Source organism: Prionailurus bengalensis, chromosome A3 (genome assembly GCF_016509475.1).
Source record: "Prionailurus bengalensis isolate Pbe53 chromosome A3, Fcat_Pben_1.1_paternal_pri, whole genome shotgun sequence".
In the NCBI taxonomy this organism is placed as follows: domain Eukaryota; kingdom Metazoa; phylum Chordata; class Mammalia; order Carnivora; family Felidae; genus Prionailurus; species Prionailurus bengalensis.
In genome coordinates this window covers 7,968,245-7,987,740 of record NC_057354.1, presented here as the reverse complement: position 1 = coordinate 7,987,740, position 19,496 = coordinate 7,968,245, and the positions used below count along the sequence as shown (strand labels likewise).

The 19,496-nt window shown below is 42.6% G+C and overlaps 1 protein-coding gene across 1 annotated transcript in view; it reads left to right on the top strand.

Annotated features, from left to right (window-relative positions):
- The window catches only part of DOK5 (docking protein 5), a 152,855-nt gene that overhangs the window by 95,577 nt on the left and 37,782 nt on the right, over positions 1-19,496 (top strand). Inside the window, exons 3-5 of the mRNA XM_043553638.1 lie at positions 7,814-7,928; positions 8,015-8,134; positions 10,531-10,720. Coding sequence (XP_043409573.1) covers positions 7,814-7,928; positions 8,015-8,134; positions 10,531-10,720 — 425 coding nt within the window. The remainder of the gene's footprint in view (positions 1-7,813; positions 7,929-8,014; positions 8,135-10,530; positions 10,721-19,496) is intronic.

The following is a 19,496-nucleotide window of genomic DNA, read 5'->3' as shown; positions in this document are numbered from 1 at the left end:
TTTTTTTTTATTATTTTTTTTCAACGCAGAGTTTGTTTGTTTGTTTGTTTGTTTGTTTGATGTTTTTTGTCTGTTTTTCAGTGTTATTGCCTGTGCTTTAGGTGCCATATCCAATAAATCTTTGCCAAAACCAATGTTTTGAAATTTTTTTCTGCCATGTTTTCTTAGACTTAAGGACATACACTTAAGTCTTTAATCAATTTTGAGTTGATTTTTGTGTAAGATGAGGGTCCGGCTGCATACTTTTGCATGTGGATATCCAGGTTCCTAACTGAATTTGTTGAAGAAACTCTCTTTTACCCATTGTGTATTCTGGGCATTTGTGCAGCCGTTTATTTCTGAGCTCTTTATTTTATCCCATTGGTCTGTCTGTCTTTAGGCCAGTCCCACCCTGTTTTGGTTACTGCTGCTTTGTAATATGTTTAGAAGTCAGAGAGTGTGAAACCTCCAGTTTCATTCTTTCTCGAGATCATTTTGACTACTTTCGATTTTTGATATTCAGGGTGCTTTGTGGTTCCATATGACTTTTAGGGTGGCCTTTTTATATTTGCAAATAGTGCAGTGGGATTTTGAAACAGATTACACTGAGTCTGTGGATAACTTGAAGTAGGACATTTTAACAATATTAATTCTTTCAATGCATGAGCAGGGGATGTCTTCCCATGTATTTGTACCTTATTTAATTATTTTCAGCAGTGTTTTGTAGTTTTCAGTGCATAAATCTTTTTCTTCCTTGGTTAAATTTAGTCCCAAGTATTTTATTCTTTTTATAAATTTTTTTAATGTTTATTTATTTTTGAGACAATGCAAGGGACAGAGTGCAATCAGCAGAGGGGCAGACAGAGGGAGACACAGAATCCAAAGCGGGCTCCAGGCTCTGAGCTGTCAGGCCAGAGCCTGACGTGGGGCTCAAACTCACAGACCGTGAGATCATGACCTGAGCCGAAGTTGGACGCTCAACCGACTGAGCCACCCAGGTGCCCCAGTATTTTATTCTTTTTAATGTTGTTTTAAATAGGATTGTTCAGGGGCACCTGGGTGGCTCAGTCAGTTAAGCGGCCAACTTCAGCTCAGGTCATGATCTCGTGGTCCGTGAGTTCGAGCCCCACGTCGGGCTCTGTGCTGACAGCTCAGAACCTGGAGCCTGTTTTGGATTCTGTGTCTCCCTCTCTCTCTGAGCCTCCCCCCATTCATGCTCTGTCTCTCTCTGTCTCAAAAATAAATAAACGTTAAATAGATAGATAGATAGATAGATAGATAGATAGGATTGTTCACTGTCAGTACCTAGAAACACAATTGATTTTTGTGTGTTTATTTTCTATCCTGCAACTTTACTGAACTCGTTTATTCTAACAGGTGTGTGTGTGTGTGTGCGCGCGTGCACCTGTGCACACGTGCCTATATGTGCAAGAGAGAGATCTTTAAGGTTTTCCACATGTAAGATTATGTCATACAGTAAAAAAGGAAAACAATAATACAAAAAGATAAGCAATATGAGCCTACCCAGACCCTTAATCCTTCTCACTACATATACATATAAGAATATATATGTGTGCAAGCATGCATGTATAAACGTTATCTTTTATGGAAGTGGGAACCAACTACTGTATACATAGTATATAAAACTGACTGTAGTTTTATTAAATCTATACATAGATTTATGTGTCTATGTACAGACTTAATAGAACCATTTGTGTTTCAAATACAGTGTTTAAACATTTTATATTTTAAATTGTAGTTCTTCAGTTGAAGCACAGTGTGCCATATGGATTTAGCTTGTGACACTCTAACAGTGCGTGTGGCTCTCAAAGTAATTTATAAATCCCAATAATCAATTAAGCCCTTGCTTTGGTGAGATATGCAGGGAGTAATTCCAGGTAACTGAGTACTGAGATAATGTTCTGATCCCAAACACCCAATTCTCTTGTTCATGCATTGTTTTCCTCTGACTGGATAATTTCAAAGGACTTGTCTTCAGGTTTTCTGATTCTTTCTTCAGCTTGATCACACCTGTTGTGAACCCCGAGTTGAATTTTCACCTCAATTATTGTCTTCTTCGGCCCGAGACTTCTGTTTGGTTCTTCCCCTGTGCAAAACCAGTCCGTAAAGTCTGAGAGAGGTGGCTGTATTTTCAAATGTGTGGATCCCAGCACAAGCTTACAAGGGACAATGAAGAAACAGGAAACATGGCTCGATCAAAGTAACTAAATCTTTAGAAACTGACCCTAAAGAAATGGAAGTATATGAACTACCTGAGAAAGAATTAGAAATAACCGTCATAAAGATGCTCCGTGTGCTCAGAAAGCACATTTTGGCCAGATTAAAGGGGGGAAAATGCAAAACCATGGAGATACTGATCTCCTTAGGTCCACTGGTTTTCATGGCAGCACAGCCTTATGGGGAAAGTGGGTGGGGAGATGCCTGGGGGCTGTGAGGGGGACTGCTGAAAAGGCTCATTCTTGAGTGCAGATATCAAGGGCAGGAGGTCAAATGTTAAAACCTATAAGCAAACATAGTCCTTGCCAAATAAGTTCATTCCTGCCTCAGAGCCTTTGCACTTAACATTACCTGTGCCTTGAATGGCTGGGCCCAGTGATTTATAGGATTCACTTTTTCACATCTTAGGAGCCTCTGCTCAACTGCTCCCTTCTCTGAAAGGGCATCCTTCCCCCTTAGGTAAAAGAGCAAAATTCTCCTGAGCCCACGCCAGATCCTTTTTCACAGCTTTGTCCTCATAGCACCTTCTTTATCCCTGCCTGGAAAAATGGTTCTTTATTTTCTCCCTTTAAATATGAACAAACAGGGGCGGCTGGGTGGCGCAGTCGGTTAAGCGTCCGACTTCAGCCAGGTCACGATCTCGCAGTCCGTGGGTTCGAGCCCCGCGTCGGGCTCTGGGCTGATGGCTCGGAGCCTGGAGCCTGTTTCCGATTCTGTGTCTCCCTGTCTCTCTGCCCCTCCCCCATTCATGCTCTGTCTCTCTCTGTCCCAAAAAATAAATAAAAAAACGTTAAATATGAACAAACAATGAGTTAAAAGTTTTGATGAATGAATGGATTCAAGGAAGATTCTTGACGAGGGAATGCCAGCTGTACTATAATTGTATTACAGTAGCTCCCTCCTTGATGCTGTTACACCTTGAAGAAGTTGTTACATTTTATTTGTGAATCTGTATAAAGAGCTGGTGTAATTCATGTAGACCTTAGGGTGTGTCTTTTCTCTTGCACAGTGCAGGAAAAATAAAATCTCTGACCACAGAGGCTCAAGAGGGAGTTTTCCTAAAAAGTTTTGAACTTGGTAGGAAATCACTTTTGATTGATCTGAGACATAAGGTGAAGACAAGATATTCAGACTAGAGGTGGAATGAAGGTATTGCACACACATGGTCTTGAGTGCTCATTCTCTTTGAGGTCATATTGAGAATCCAATGCAGTCACTTATTTATTTATTTAGAAAGAGAGAGAGCATGAGCAGGGAGGAGCAGAGAGAGAGAGAGACAATCCCAAGCAGGCTCCACACTGTCAGTGCAGAGCTCCTCGTGGGATTCGATCCCATGAGCCACCCAGAGGTGCCCCAGTGCAGTCACTTTTGATGGTGAGTGACACTTATTAGCCCTTATTTAAAACAGCATTCATATCGGGGCACCTGGGTGGTTCAGTTGGTAAGTGTCTGACTTCATCTCAGGTCATGATCTCACAGTTAGTGAGTTCAAGCCCTGCATCATGCTCTAGGCTGACAGCTCAGAGCCTGGAGCCTGCTCTGGATTCTGTGCCTTCCTCCCACTCTCTCTGCCCCTCCCCTTCATGTGCTCACTTTCTCTCTCTCCCCCCCCCCTCTCTCTCTCTCAATAATAAATGAACATTTAAAAAAGAAAATATTAAAAAAATAAGATAACATTCTTATCAAAAAATAACCTGAGACCTTATCAAAATCTATGCTTGCTTCCAGAGATTCATTAGGGGCAAATTATTTCTTTTTAAAAGGAATATTAAAAAATACATCCTGCTTTGATTTTTCTCATTTACAAAATGGAGTGATGGTGGAAATAAATATGTCTTATACAAGTTTTAAAGTGACTTACAAATATATCTGCAAATGTCCTCGTGATTTTCATGGTAGCATGTATTTTGAGAAGGGCTCTGTTATGGATTTGTGTAAATTGCGATTCTTTCAAAAGAACTGTGTATGTGGGGGTGCTGGGGGTGGGTAAGTGTGCAGGCATGTGCTCATTGAGAGGTGGTTCTGAATTGGGGGCAGAGACTTTTGCGTTGGAACCCGATAGTCCTTTGACACATGAAAAACATCACCCTGCCTACTCTGTGAGCACTCAGTCACCACCCCCGAGCTGGAGGTGTTGGGTTGCTTATTATTTAAACCAATTTCCCAAATGGGTAATTGTGTTCTGACTCATGCAATTCTCCCTACATTTCCTGACTCTTTCAGGTGACTTTCCTTCCTCTTTACCTTTAATGGATGTGTAATGAAATGACATATTTCAAAGTCATTGCTGTGCCTCAGGTTAGGGCGGACTAGGCTTATATAATGTTTCAGTAGAGGGTCATCATAAAGCCTGGGCACCTAAGCCCTACTCCTACACCCCCTCCTGTCCTCCCCACCTTACACACCAGTGAAAAGAAAGAAGTCCTCGCATATGAGATGACTTTCTGAGCTAAAGATTGTCTGTGCTGAAAGTATTTAGAGTTAGTCCTTAGTATTTCAGATGGGTGAAGAGCACAGACAGGCTTTGGGGTCAGTTTGCCCCCATTTAAAATGTGGTTCTGCCATGTTTTAGCTGGGAACTTGAGCACATGACTTTGACCTTTCTCATCCACAGCTTCTTCGGCTGGAAAATACTGATAATAATATCTATGTCCTCGGGCGTTCATGAAGATGAAATGAAACATATTATGTGAGGATAGTGTAAGCCCAGTGTGTGGCATGTGGTGCAGACTCAATAAATGTTGACTCTCAGATGATTGTTTGTCATCGATTCATTCTGTCAGTAAGTCATTGATAGGTGACTCACGTCTAGCTAGGTGCTGGAGAGATAGATGGATTAATTACAACAACAGGTAATAGAGGGAAGCTTCATGCAGCACACACGGGAACAGAGAGAAGGCGACCATTAATTCACCCTGAAGTCGGGGCACATTTCCAAGAGGAAGTGGGCCTTTCAGGAAAAGTGAAATTTCCCTGGAGAAAGAGACATTCACCTCGGAGACGCACCATGCAAGCAAATCTGCAGGTGTGTTTGGTGTTTTGTTCATCAAATCCACACATATTCATTGAGTATATGGGTATGTATTGAGTATACATTCATTGAGGATGGTGACAGACTCTGTATTAGGTTCGGGGGACACAGTGGTGAGCAAAAAACTTTCACCCTAGAGGCAAGATGAGTGCCAAACCACAGCCCATATGGCCATAAAAGTTCTCCGAGGGCAAAGATGTCATTGAATGATAGACCCTGGAGGCTCTGATTAGAAGAGGGATAAGGGGCGTCCAGTAGGGCCCTGCAGGTGACCAAGATTTAAACTAAGACCCATAAGGTGGGTTCAAGTGAAGTAAGGAGAGAGTGGGGAAGGCTCTGTGCCAGGAGAATCATGGTGCTTTCTGGAGCCTGAACTAAAAGCCAGTATGGCTGGGACTTAAGGGGAAGGTATCAGGGAGGAGGCTGGTCAGATAGCTCCAGGGAAGACCACAGAGGGGCTTGAGGGTCACTCCAAGGACTTGGCTGCTTGTCCCAAGTGCAGTGGAAAGTCACTGAAGTGTTCTGTTTTGTGCACGAAAATGCTGGAATCAGGCTTGTGTTTGAAAAGATAATCTGGATGCTGTGTTAACAGTGAATAAATGGGGTTACCATGGACGTGGAGAGACCAATAAGTAGGTGTGGCAAGACGATAGTGTTTGTACTGGGGCACTGGCACAAAAATACACAAACAAAAACCAGGGGGCCTGGATGGCTCCGTCAGTTAAGAGGCCGACTCTTGATTTCAACTCGGGTCATGCTGTCACAGTTCGTGAGCTTGAGCCCTGCACCAGGCTCTGTGCTGACAGTGTGGAGCCTGCTTGGATTCTCTCTCCCTCTCTCTCTGCCCCTCTCTGCCTCTGTCTCTCTCTCAAAATAAATACAAAGTTAAAAAAAAATTTAAAACAAAAAGTAAATAGATGCATCTGGTAGACTCCGAGGGACGTGGAATAGCTGGAGAATAAAGTTGGTAATGTTGAGTTACTAAAACTACCTGCTAAGGTAGAGAGTACTTTGGCCGGCTTTGAGGGAACACTGATGTGTTAGTCCGTATGGGCTGCCATGAAAAAAGAATACCATAGACTGGTAGCTTATAAACCACAGAAATTTAATTCTCACAATTCTGGAGTCTGGGAAGTCGAAGGTCAAGGCACTGGCAGATTCGGGGGCTGGTGAGAACGTGCTGTCTGGTTCACAGAAGGCATCTTCTTTCTGTGTCCTTACGTGGTGAAAGGGATGAGGGGGCTCTCTGGGGTCTCTTTTATGAGGGCACTAATCCTGTTCAGTAGGGCTCCACCCTCAAGACCTATCAGCCTCCAAAGGCCCTACTTCTTAATACCATCACCTTGAGGGGTAGGATTTCAACATGTACATTTGGGAGGCCACAGATATTGGGTCTATAGCAACTATGATGATATTTTATGCTAAGAAATTTGCATTTATACTATAAAGAGAGCCAATGGAGGTTAAGAAGTAGGGGAATGAAATGATCAGGTTACTTTATGTGTGGAGGATATTGACTTTTTACCTCCCCTACTTCTTGAGCTAGGCACTCCTTGAATTTAGAATAATAGATAAGAGATGGTTATCTAGGCAGAGATTGATGGGAGATATATTCTTTTAGATAACACGAAAGAGATATCCTAAGGGGAAGTTAGACTTGTCAGAAACAGTTATTTATCTTGTAAAGACCCTGAAGCCACCTAAGCCTTCTCTCCTGCAGGAGCCAGTCATCACAGCCCCAACGCAGCAGATCTTCTGGATGGAACTGGAGGAGAGGCAGCCATTTTGGAAACACAATAAGCCAATACCCTTAGTGCGGGGGAGGGGAGGGAGAGGGTAGTGGTTTATAAGTGTTAATTTTATGAAAGTTTATAAAAGGGACCAAGACTGTAGGAGAGAAGAAGGAAAGAGAGACTGTCTGATGGAGAAAAACCTTCTCTACTGATAGGAAAAAGGTGATACCACGAAGAATCTAAACAGAGGCCCTATACGCATTGAGAAGCTAGGAGTAAGTCAGAGAGAGTAGGGAAGTGTGGTACAAAACCACTGTCTGTCTTGGAATATATGACTTGAAGCCCGAGTAGAGGGGCATTTGGGGGACTTCTGACACTCCATTTCTGATTATCAAAGAGTGAGGTGACTGAGTTATGAATTGGGTCACCACTCCCTCCCTCCCTTGCGGTCAGTATGTGTAAGTTGCCTTCAGGGGAAGTACCTCGAGGGGTTGGAGTATTGGAAAGGCCTTCCCAGTGATGGGATACAGACCTGAGAACTGTTGATTAGGTAGACTCTTTGGGGAGATAATTCTCCCTCTGTGAAGTTTTGAGTCCGTGCCACTTAATATTCAGGAAATTGAAAAAGGAAGGTCATTCGTTAATTTTTCTTGCTGCATATTGAGGATAACACACCGAAATAATCCGCAGCTTTCCAAAACGCACCTTTCTGTCGAGGGGTGTTCATCTGTGGCGTGCCTTCCACTGAACGTGCCTCTCCCGAGTGTGGTGGTGTGGACCGGGCACGTTCACACAGGGAGTGTGATCAGACTTGCAGTTGTCCGTTTTTCAGGTGACAGAGCTCAACAATGTGAAGAACGTAGCCCGGTTGCCAAAGAGCACCAAGAAGCACGCCATAGGAATCTATTTCAATGACGACACCTCCAAGACCTTTGCTTGTGAATCAGGTTCGTCCGAGGCGGGGAGGGCTTTTGCCTGTAGCTTTTAAGTGGGTGCTGGGCATGCATGGTGACGTTTCTGGACATTCCCACAGATCTGGAGGCCGATGAATGGTGCAAACTGCTCCAGATGGAGTGTGTGGGCGCACGGATCAATGACATCAGCCTCGGAGAGCCTGACTTACTGGCTACTGGGGTTGAGAGAGAACAGAGTGGTATGTAGAGAAAATTCTCTCCTTCGCTCTATTTGACATTGTTTTTATCCCCATCCAGTACACTGTAAGACATCTTCGTTATGTCAGATGTTTGAAGTTATGAGAAAAGTATACAGGAAGAAGGAAAAAGAACCTTTTATTGCACCTAAATCCTGTGTTCATATTTCAGTGTATTTCTTTTCCTAATATGTTTTCGATGCATAAATATGAATGTATCTGCATTAATAACATCAGCTAGAAATCGGGGGGTGGGGGGACCTGCTATGCACCAGTTTCTGTGGCAGATGCATTAGGTCATTTAATTTTCCCAGCAGCTCCGTGACGGGGGCACTGTTCCGTCCCCCTGTTTCACAGATGAGGAAACTGAAGCTTTTGTTCCAACTCCAACAGCTGGTGTTTGATACAAGACCACACTCCTGAGCCTGTATTCATAATATGCTGATTTTAAGGCATAGTGTTTTGTTTTGTTCTTTTTGGTCTTGCATTTTTCACTGAAAGTATTTCATTGAAAGTTTTCCAATCTTTTTAATAGAATCCGGACATCACGAATGTTTCATCATCTTTAAACCCTCCTAATTCTGTGATTTTTTTTTCCCCCCACTAAAACACTTGAGCCAACTCCTTGAGCTCAACACTCAACCTGGGAATAAATCATTTGAGGTAATAATGACCAGAATACCCATGATCATTTCAGCAAAACTCACTGTTGGTTTACAGTATGAGCCTGAAGGTGAGGAATGATTTCTTTGTTTCCAGGTGACCGAGCCTTGTGACAGGGCGGATTGGATCCCATAATCCTGTTCTGTTGTAGCCTGAGGATGCACCTGTATGGACCTGAGCGGATGCCTCACAGATATTTGCCTGTGAAGCCAGACCTAAAGAGGAAGATAGGACAGGATTTGATTTCCTTTTTTAATCTAGAGTGCTCCGCTCAGCACTTTTTTTCCACAAATTTATATTTGTGAAGCTCTATCCTGATAACGCTACAGAGTCCAAGGATGGGCTGTGCCTAGGAATTCCCTTTACTATACCACAACCAGGCCTCAGTTTCCTCTTCTGTCAAATAGGAATAAGAGTACCCCTGGTACATAACTACTAGGGATTACTACAAAACTCAGCTACCTCTTTGAAGGCACCTTACGATATTAATTTGCATGACTTCAAGTAATTGTAACTAAAGCAGTCACTCTTACACTTGCTGTTATTCTCGAGTGAAGTAAAGTTATAGAACTTCAAGTGAACAAATTGGTAATGGTCTCTCTTACCTTTTTACTTAAGGATGAACTCTTTCTGACTTGCTCCAGAACTCCCCAGGGAGACATTTTACTCCATTAGAATATACTTTTAAAACAATAGTTGCTAGAAAGCAGCAAATAATTGGTGATTGGGAGTTGGAAATAACAGAAAATTTGAAAAATAGACCCATGAAAGCAGTCATGACACTCCTATTTACTAAACTCAATTAAAATCTATAAGAATTCTAGTGACTTCCCTATTATAAAATGATTAATTAAAAATACCACTGATAACGACTAGTGCCGCACTATCTTGTCACATTTAGGCAATCTACCTTAATGATGGATGGGTGAAAATGTTCACTCCAGTAATATTTGTGTTCATATTCCACTCAAAGATTTTTGACTCTGTAACTTCCTAAATTAATGAATTTTATAGAAGTAGAACAGAAATGCCATGACTGAATCTGTGGGGATGAAAATGTGGTTGCAGTCATAAACCAAGTCGTTTATGTAGAGTCATCTTGGTTAAATTTTAACAGTCATCCAAATAAGCAAATGGAAATTTGGAGAGTTCTTGCTAAAACGAGTTCAAATATATCTCTTGGATTTTTCACAGACTATTGGGTCAGTTAAGTGCACGGTATTAGCATGGAGTTTTATTTAAATGATTTGGGATATAGTTTTACTCATTTGGTTATGAAAATTATATGTTGATCAGTGTAACTTTAATATCATTAAATCATGCGACAGTTACTTGCACCTGCATCTTTTGTGAACACCAAAGTGTGGGTGGAATTAATGTGTACTTGGCAGGAAAAAAAACGTTTTTAATGGTTCCATTGCTCTCGTCTTCTACTGGCAGACACGTTTTTTTATTATGCAAATTAAAAAATTCTAAACATGGTCTTTGTTCATGCAAATAGTGTTTAGTGTATGTTGACCGCCAGACTGTGTCATTATCATGTTATTTAATATGGTCTTAATTTAAAAAAAATCGTTTTCTGGCGCTGTGAATTCATGAGAAAGGTTTATCTTCCTGAATATTCAACCTGCACCTAGAATGTGAGCTAGCATTATTTTGAAATGCCTCTTTGTTCCTACGTTGTCTTTGATGTTTCATTCCCGGGATTTTAGACTAACCTTTTGTTTTTCTCCCAGAGAGATTCAATGTGTATTTGATGCCATCCCCTAACTTAGATGTACATGGCGAATGTGCCTTGCAGATTACATATGAGCACATCTGTCTTTGGGACGTCCAGAATCCCAGAGTCAAACTCATCTCTTGGCCGCTAAGTGCCCTGCGGCGGTACGGGCGAGATGCTGCTTGGTTCACTTTTGAGGCAGGGAGGTGAGTTTCATGACTGTTCTACTTATTTTTTCCTTTTCCCAGGTTGGCCTATGAGATCCACCCTGAAGTGCGCTTCTACAAATGCGTAGAGCCCCAGCCCTGTAATGCCAGGTGTATTGTAAAGTACTCAGATATTCCATATGGCTTTATTTCCCATGGAGAGTTCTCAGCAATGTGATATAAACTTTCATTGCGCAGTTTGATTCCATACCACAAACTGACGTAGAATTAGGTGAAAATGCCAGAAAGGTACCATCTACCGGGTCATGCTGAACACAGGCCAGCTTCTTGGGTTTTGGGAAACATCCATAGTGTTAATCTGTTTATGTTTTCCCCTTGGCTGACTATGGTAGATTATCAATATGAGGCACCATTCATCTCTGAAGGTGCCATTGATTGGGTTCCATCCATGGTGTGATGAACCTCACTGGCGCTAGGAGGTTGATTCTAGAACTGGCTTATTGCAGTCCATACCCAATAAGCACTTCTAGGGCTTTCCCTTTTTCCTTTTAGAAGTCAGTTTTGGAAAGAGAAGGTAGTGCCAATGGTGCCAAAAAATTTGGGTCGATCATTAACCAGAAAGAGATTTTAGTCTAATCAGGATCTCATTCTTCTCCCCACCCCCTCACCATTCTTGCTCCTCAGAATTTAGGCTCTTCTTTTGAGACATTGCAGATAAATTTTATATCTTGGAATTTTAAATGACTAAATTTCAAGATACAAGTCCTTCTGTAAAATTCACATTAAAGTTGAAGGCAATCAGCTTGTGGTTTTAAAAATTTTTGTTTGTTTGTTTGTAAAAGTGGATGGTTCTTCCCAATAGGAATACAATACTTGATACAAGACTAAAAACAGAAGTTGCAAACACGTAAGACCCTAACTTGTGTGAACATATGACAGCAATGCTCCGTTCAACTTAATCTGCTCATTCTGTTTTAAGCAAATCCCAATTATTTAAAATTTGCTTTTTAAGTACCTGGAAATTGAAATGCTATAAATGAGTCTCTGAATCTCCCAGAGATGGCAAAGGTCTTCACATTAGAAAATAAAACTGTAATCTTCAGAGCGATGTTCTTTTGTCAGAATTACTTATTTATTATCCTTATGGGAAAATCTCTGTAGAAGAATCAGAATTTGTTGGGGAAAGTGGCTATATTTTCCTGTTTGGGTCTCCAGAATTATTTATGTATTAACCATAACCAGTGAAATCTATGTATGATAAATGTTTCACAATAGAAGTAGGCTTTTCTATTGATTGTATGCCTCGTATCATCTCCCACTTGTATTTCATATCAATGGACAGTAGAATTCTGCATTGATCAGGGTGTCTTGGGCCTATTTCAGGTAGCACTTATTCAAGCATGAAAATTTTTCAGTTCCTTGAATTTATGGGAATTGTAATAGGAAGAGTATGGCTTTCTGTCATAATCTCTGAAAGCTAAAACCTTAGTAAACTTTTATAGTATCTCATGATGAATATTAAACTTTTTTTGAAATTATCTCAGTCTTTCAAGTTTTCATATTACTCATATATTGCAAACGTTCAACTTATTCATATTAATCTAGTAGAATTGCTAAGGATCTAGGACATTATTTTAAAGACTGATATTTCTCCTAAGTGTAATAGGAAATCATAGAGATTTTTTAAGCAGGTGTGTGTGTGTGTGTGTGTGTGTGTGTGTGTGTGTGTGTACGTGAGAGAGAAAGAGAGAGAGAGAGAGAGAGAGAGAGAGAGAATGGTGTTTATATTTTGTAGGCAGTGAGATAGAGGTGGCAAGTGGATATATGGGGAGATACCAAAGTAGCTCAGATAAAAGAAATGGCGGATGGAAATTACAGATATATTGGAGACGTAAATTTCAGAAATATTCCAATGGCCTTTGACCCAAAAGCATAAAAGTGCTAACTTGTGAAACGAAAGCATTTGGTTCTATGACTTTAGTCTCTTTATGGTCTGACCTTCAGGGTATCTCGTCGAAGCCATTAGATGATGAGAACACCTACAACCCATACCACACCATGCTGTGCCTCAAGGATTGCAGGGACTCAGAACACTCAGCTGCTTTTGAATCGTGTTCTTATTCAGTGGTCGTGCTTTGTGGGGCTGATGCTAACTTGCAGTGAGTCACAGAAGGGAGAGTATTGGGAATGTGTTCTTAGGGTCTTGCTCATTTGTCAAACAGCACGGGGTGGTGGAAGAAGCAGTCAGAGGGACACCCTGGGCTCTCATCTCTATTCTTTATTAGCTGTTGACCTTGGACAGAGGGGTTCGCTTCCCTTGTATGTTTGTCCAAGTCATAACTTCCTTGCAGGACTGTTGTGGGGAACAGCAGTAACGCACGCGTATGACCTAGAATAGCGCCGCTTCTCCTCGGCAGTGTCTTTGATGTTTTATTGTGATGACTTTTGGAGCAGGGCTTGGGTTTGCAGGATACAGACAGTGTTAAACACAAGGTAATGTTCCTAGTTTATATTTTGCCTGAAACTCAAATAAAGATGAATTTTTATGGTTACCATCAAGATGCTCAGGATAATAAGATCATTTGTGTTCCCCCAAGCATGAAGGTTTCATATCTGCCTTGCTTTATTAGTGAAGATAATTTTTTCCTTGGCTATTTTTGGATGTGTTCAAAACAAAGCAGTTTCCTGTTAACTAATATGATTTTCTCCCTGTCTCCTATCGATAAATGAAGAGGAGTTAAGTGTCTCCAGGCAGATAGTTTTCACGTATCCGACATGCATCTGCAAAGATGTTGCAGTATTGCCTTCCAGAACACAAAGAATCTCCCCAAAGACTTTGGGCAAAGTTCTGCTCACTTTCAGCTTCTGTTAGAGTTGGGATGGGGTGTTACTTCTGCTCAAAGGCCCCCCCTTTGCCCCACCAAGACTGACACCAGGGCATGTGTAACAGACTGAACTAGAAATTGGAGGGAATGAAATGAAATTACAGCTGTGCCACATACTGGCCGTGGGCCTTGAGTGAATGACCTAACTCTCTGAGCTCCATTGGCTGCCCGTAAAATGGGTACAATATATGACATACGTCACAAGATTGCCATGAAGATTAAATAAGGTGTATGTGTGACTGCCTGGCATAATGCTTGGCACATAGTAGGCAGTTGTATCAACCAAACTGAAACAACAGGGAAGAAATTCATTGGCTCACATAACCACAAGTCCAGGAGGTAGGGATGGCTTCAGGCTTGACTTGATTCAGAGTGTACATGACCCTAGGTTTCATCTCTCAGTCCTGTCGCTTCTAGGGTGGCTTTGCTCTGGCTTCACATGGTGGCTTCTAGATGCTTTGGGATCCTCTCACACCATCAGTCAAATAGAAGAGAGAGAAATTCCTACCATATATTGACCATTACATTCACTGTGTGTCAGGTACTATACTGAGAACTTTATTACACAAGGCACACAAGGTAATAACCACCAATAGAATGGGTGGTTCTCCCAAAGCAGGAAGGGTGTACTCATGCCATCCAAAGGGGAATGGGTATAAGGTTTAAAAAGAAAAAAAGAACCCTAACAAAATGTGTCCAACATAGCATTTAATAGCTGCTCAAAGCAAATAGGGTAAAGCAGTTATTTGACTGTAATTAGCAATATCACGCATCATGGTGCTGAGATGCAGAACCGTGGTTCTCAACGAAGGGTGCGTTTGTTCCCAGGGGGCATTTGGCAATGTCTGGAGACATTTTTGATTGTCACAGTTGGTCAGGGATACCGTTGGCATCTAATGGGTAGAGAGGCCAGAGGTGCTACTAAACATACACAGAACAATCTCCCACAGCAAATAGGTATCTGGTCCAGTTATCCAGTTGAAAAATTCTATTCCATCCGGCATACTGGCCACAAAGAGTAATCACTAATATTTATGGAGCAAGTTACTACATGAAGGTCACTATACGAAGCATTTTACATGCAGTGTCTCATTCATATGGTCATGCCATTCACTTATCGTACAAAGTAGGGAATATTACCATTCTCATCTTCAAGGGAGGCTTGGGCACCTGGGTGACTGGTCCGAAGGCATTAGACTAGTAATTGGTAGATTTATTCACACTCAGGTCTTCTTACTTCCAAACCTTGTAGATGTCTAGAAAGTCTATCGTATTTCATCAGGTTAGTCTATCACCTTCATCAGTTATCATATTCCATACTTCCACAGAGCTAGGGAAGAGACGGTGTTCTTACATCACCAGAGGAAAACCATTTGGATATGCATTAATGTATGAATTCTCCTAATTGCTGGAACCTTCCTTTTTTTTTTTTTTTTTTTAGTCTGGAGGACAGGCACATATAGCCAGGGTTGTTCATCTCTCCTGGGCAGCAGTGTGATGATCGTAGGTCGTCAGGATCTTCTGGACGCTGTTTCTCCTCCTTTCCACCCAACATAAGCAAATCCGATCATACTTCTGTTTTGTTTTCTTCTTTCCTTGAAGAAATCCAGAGTTGAAATACAAGCTCTTTAATAAAACGCAATTGCACCGTGGATTGCCACTTCTTGCCCCTGGAGACCAAAAAGAACAGTTAGTTTATCTGGTGGGCCGAGAGACATATTGCTTATTTTGTTTGAGGTTTTTCTAGTCTTTTGTGTGTTTCTTTCCACCTCGAAGCTCTGAAACTTCAGCCAAGCACATCAGGCTGGCAGGGGCTCTGATTTTTTTATGGGATGATCCAACGGACAGGAGGATCTCACTGCGTCAACACCTCCCTTGGAACCGTTCTTGAAACGTTATTGTTTAAGGAAAGGTGGCCGGTGTCCAGTAGGCTCCCGTTAGTTTTACAGCTGACTGCTGAGTTAGCATGCTTCAGCGTCAGGCTCCGCCTCACCTCCTGACTGATTTAGATTAATACCCTGGGTTTGGCACCTGCAGGAGTGAAAGCAGCTCAGGTGACATTTCGCAGCACGTCCTGAATAATTACCACACGAGAGCACTCCTCTTTACCAGCCAGAGAGAGTCTCTGTTGTGCTTTTGACACCATTTTAGGAGAAACTTTCAGGTATGCCAAGAATATGTGAAAATCGACATTGCACGTACAAATTCTTTTTCTTAAATGGAGTGCACAAATTTGTGAAAGGTGTTTGGTTTGTTGTTGTTTTTTTGTTTTTGTTTTTGTTTTTTTGGGTTAAAGGCCTCTGCGCAGTCTTGGAAAAGCAATTGTTCATTTCTAGTGTGTATCACTCTGAAAACAAGTACTTCGTGAAATGGCTTTGCATCGGAGAAGAAAATTGTTTTTCCCTCTAGCAGATGAGTTTACAGGTCAAAGGACCCCTATTCTAATATAAATCTTTGAATATTCTCTATTTCTCTTCTCGATTCTAAGCTACTTAGTAATTTCTCATTTCTGAGTATTTTATAGAGCATACACTCATTCTTACTAAAGAGTTTAAAACAAATTAACAGATAAAATGTACTCCGTTCTTCCTCTACTTGAATCCACAGGGGCTGGATCTCACACTCAAACGAAATCAAGGGTCAGATGCTTAAGTGACGGAGCCACCCAGGCGCCCCTGTGGCCATCTTTTGAAGGAAAAATTTTTGTGTGTATTTTTAAATTTTACTTACTTATCTTTCAAGTTTTCTTGAGATCTGATTGACATACAACACTGTTTAAGTTTAAAGCGTACGATGTATATATTGCGAAGTGATAACAACCTTAAGGTTTGTTAACACCTTCATCGCCTCACACAATGTGTGTGTGGTGAGAACATTTTAGGTCTATTCTCTGAGCAACCTTCAAGGACACAGTATTGTTCACTGTGGTCGCCACGCTGGACGTTAGCTCCCCAGAACTCCTTCATTTTCTAACTGGAAGTTTGCACCCTTTGGCCATCAGCTCCTCATTTTCCCCATCCCCACCCCTAGCTGCTGGTGTCCACTCATCTGTTTCTGTGAGTTCAGCTTGGTTGTATTACACACACAAGTGAGATCATATGGAATTGGCCTTTTTCCATCTGACTTACTTCCCTTACCATAATGCTCTCAAAGTCCATCCATGTTGTTACAAACAGCAGGATTTCCTTCTTTTTTATGGCTAAGATCACAGTGTGTGTGTGTGTGTGTGTGTGTGTGTGTGTGTGTACATGGCACATTCTCTTTATGCATTTCATCCGTTGGTAGACACTTGGCCATTTCCACATCTTGGCCATTGTAACCAATACTACAGTGAACATGAGGTTTACATATCTCTTTGGGATAGTGACTTCATTTCCTTTGGATAGATCCCCAGAACTAGAATAGCTGGATGATATGGTAGTTTCTATTTTTAATTTTTTGAAGAACCTCCATACTGTTTTCCACAAGGCTGTACCAATTTATATTCCTACCAACAGTGCACAAGGGTCTCTAGACTTTCCCACGCATTCTCATGGACACTTGTTATCGCTTGTCTTTTTCCTCGTAGACATTCTAACAGGTGTGAGATGGTATCTTATTCTGGTTTTGGTTTCCCTGATGGTTAGTGACACTGGGCACTTTTTCACGTACCTGTTGGTCATCTGTACAGTGCAGCCATCACCTGCGGGTGATGATCCACTGGTGTATGTGACCACTTTACATGTGATGGTACCTCACTTTCTAGAAGGGTCTAGTAAATAAAAATGAGCCATTTCCTTCTTTCATCCAATGTTTGTTGAGTTCCCCCTAGGAGTCCCATGTGGTTCCGAGCACCGTGGACGTAGCAGTGAATAAAGCATATGGACAGGAGGTTCTCACGTGTTCTATCATGAAGTTCGCTCTGTAGAGAAGAGGGGATATAGACAATAATGACATTTGATTGTGTAAGTTCACGGCAAACAATAAAATCATTCAATAGCAAGTGCCCAAAGAGGGGGTGCAATTTTAAGCAGGGTGAGCAGGACTGGCTTTGCTGACTGAGTCAGTGATGCCGACAGAAGACCCAGGAGGAATCATGGAGGCGGCGGGGGGGTGGGGGGGGAGCATTCCAGCCAGAAGGACATTGGGAAAAGGTGCCAAGGGGGGTGTACATGGAGCGTGCAGAGAAGATCCAGAAGGCTGACGTGGCAGGAGCAGAATAAGGGAGGGGGCCGCAATGTATGCAAAGGAAGAAGCAGAACAGTGTCAGGCCGTGTGGGGCTTGGAGCCCCTGTAAAGAATTTGGCTTTTCATCTTAGTTGGGCAGCCATTGTGGGTGGGGAGAGACCACTGCAAGGTTCGAAGGAACAGTCCCCAAGACCTTCCTCACTTCTGACCCCAGTTACAAGTTCGGGGGCTCCCACAACCACCAAACGTTTCAGAATTTGCTAGAATGACCTGGAGTTCACTGACATCTATGAAGTTGGTCAAAGCTTGTACCACTGAAGGATACAGAGTAGCTACCATCGGATAAGGGAGGAGCTGTGGGAAGTGCCCCGCATAGAGATTCTGTGTCTTCTCCCTGTGGAGTCAGAACACTGTACTTTTCTCATACCGATATGTGACAGTCCCCACGGAGTGTTGTCAACCGGGGACGCTTCCCAGCCACAGCGTTTAGAGTCTTGATTGAGGCTCCACTCCATGCTTGCTTGGTTGATTCATCGATTGCCCACCTGGCTCATCTCAGCCTCCAGGTCAGCTGATAGCACGTGACCCAAAGCCTCACCCTAAACCCCCTTGTTACTATTTGTCTCACCCAAGAACCCAGGCAAACAAAAACCACCTCCCATGTTGGCAAAGGCCAGACCAGATTGTTTGGACAAGATTAGACTTTTCCCTACACAGGAAGGGATTAGCCAAGAGGTGACAGGGTCTGACTTTTTTTTTTTTCTTTAACTCAGGCTAAAAGCAGTTGGGAGGGGGCATCGTAGTGCTCACGGTGAGGACGAGGGTGGCTCCCGGCACGCTGGTGACAAGGAACGTGGACTTAGATGTTTGGATACTGACGTGTTTTGAAGCTAGTGCCCAAAGCTGACTGACTGGACGTGGGTGGGGAGACAGAGAGGAATCAGGATCCTCCGGGAGCCGTTGGAACGGCACAGGCACGCCTGGGGGGCCAGTGTGGGGTGGGGGTGATCCGACTTCAGTCTGGGGCATGCGAACTTCAAGGTTTGTTCAGAAGGTTCCCTCTGTTGCTCACCTGGCTTTTCATTCTCTTGGGGGTCAGTAAAGCCACACTTCGCGTTTGGGTTCAGAAACTGTGAAATAGCCCTCCCTTTCATCCTGCTGCTTATAGAGCACTACAGCGGGAAGAACGGGGGGCAGTGCTCCCTAAGATCTAGGTCAGGGCATAGCATGGGGAAAAACGGGGGAAAAGTGTTTCTTTGACTTTACATGTTCATAGAACATGAGGAACAGACGTATTAATAAACAACCCACTGTCTTTTACACTGGCCACATTTTATGACTTTGGATTGTTTGGGTTTTGTTTTGTTTTCATAAACTCAAGTCTAAAAAGTGATCATGGCAGGGGTGCCTGTGTGGCTCCGTCAGTTAAGAGTCTGACTCTCGGTTTCGGCTCAGGCCATGATCTCAGGGGTCGTGAGATCGAGCCCCACATCGAGCTGGGCTTTGTGCCGATCGATGGGCGCCTGCTTGGGATTCTCTCTCTCCCTCTCTCCCTGCCCCTCCCCTGCTCATGTTTCCCCTTCTCTCTCTCTTTCTCAAAATTAAATAAATAAACATTTTTAAAAAACACCTTTTTTAAAAAGTTAAAAAGTGATGATGGCAGCATCTGTACACATTTAAGGGAACCGTTAGGAAGCCTGGTGACATGGATGGTGGAGCCACAGGAGAAGGGACAGCGTGTGGCTGAGCACCCTCTGAACTGG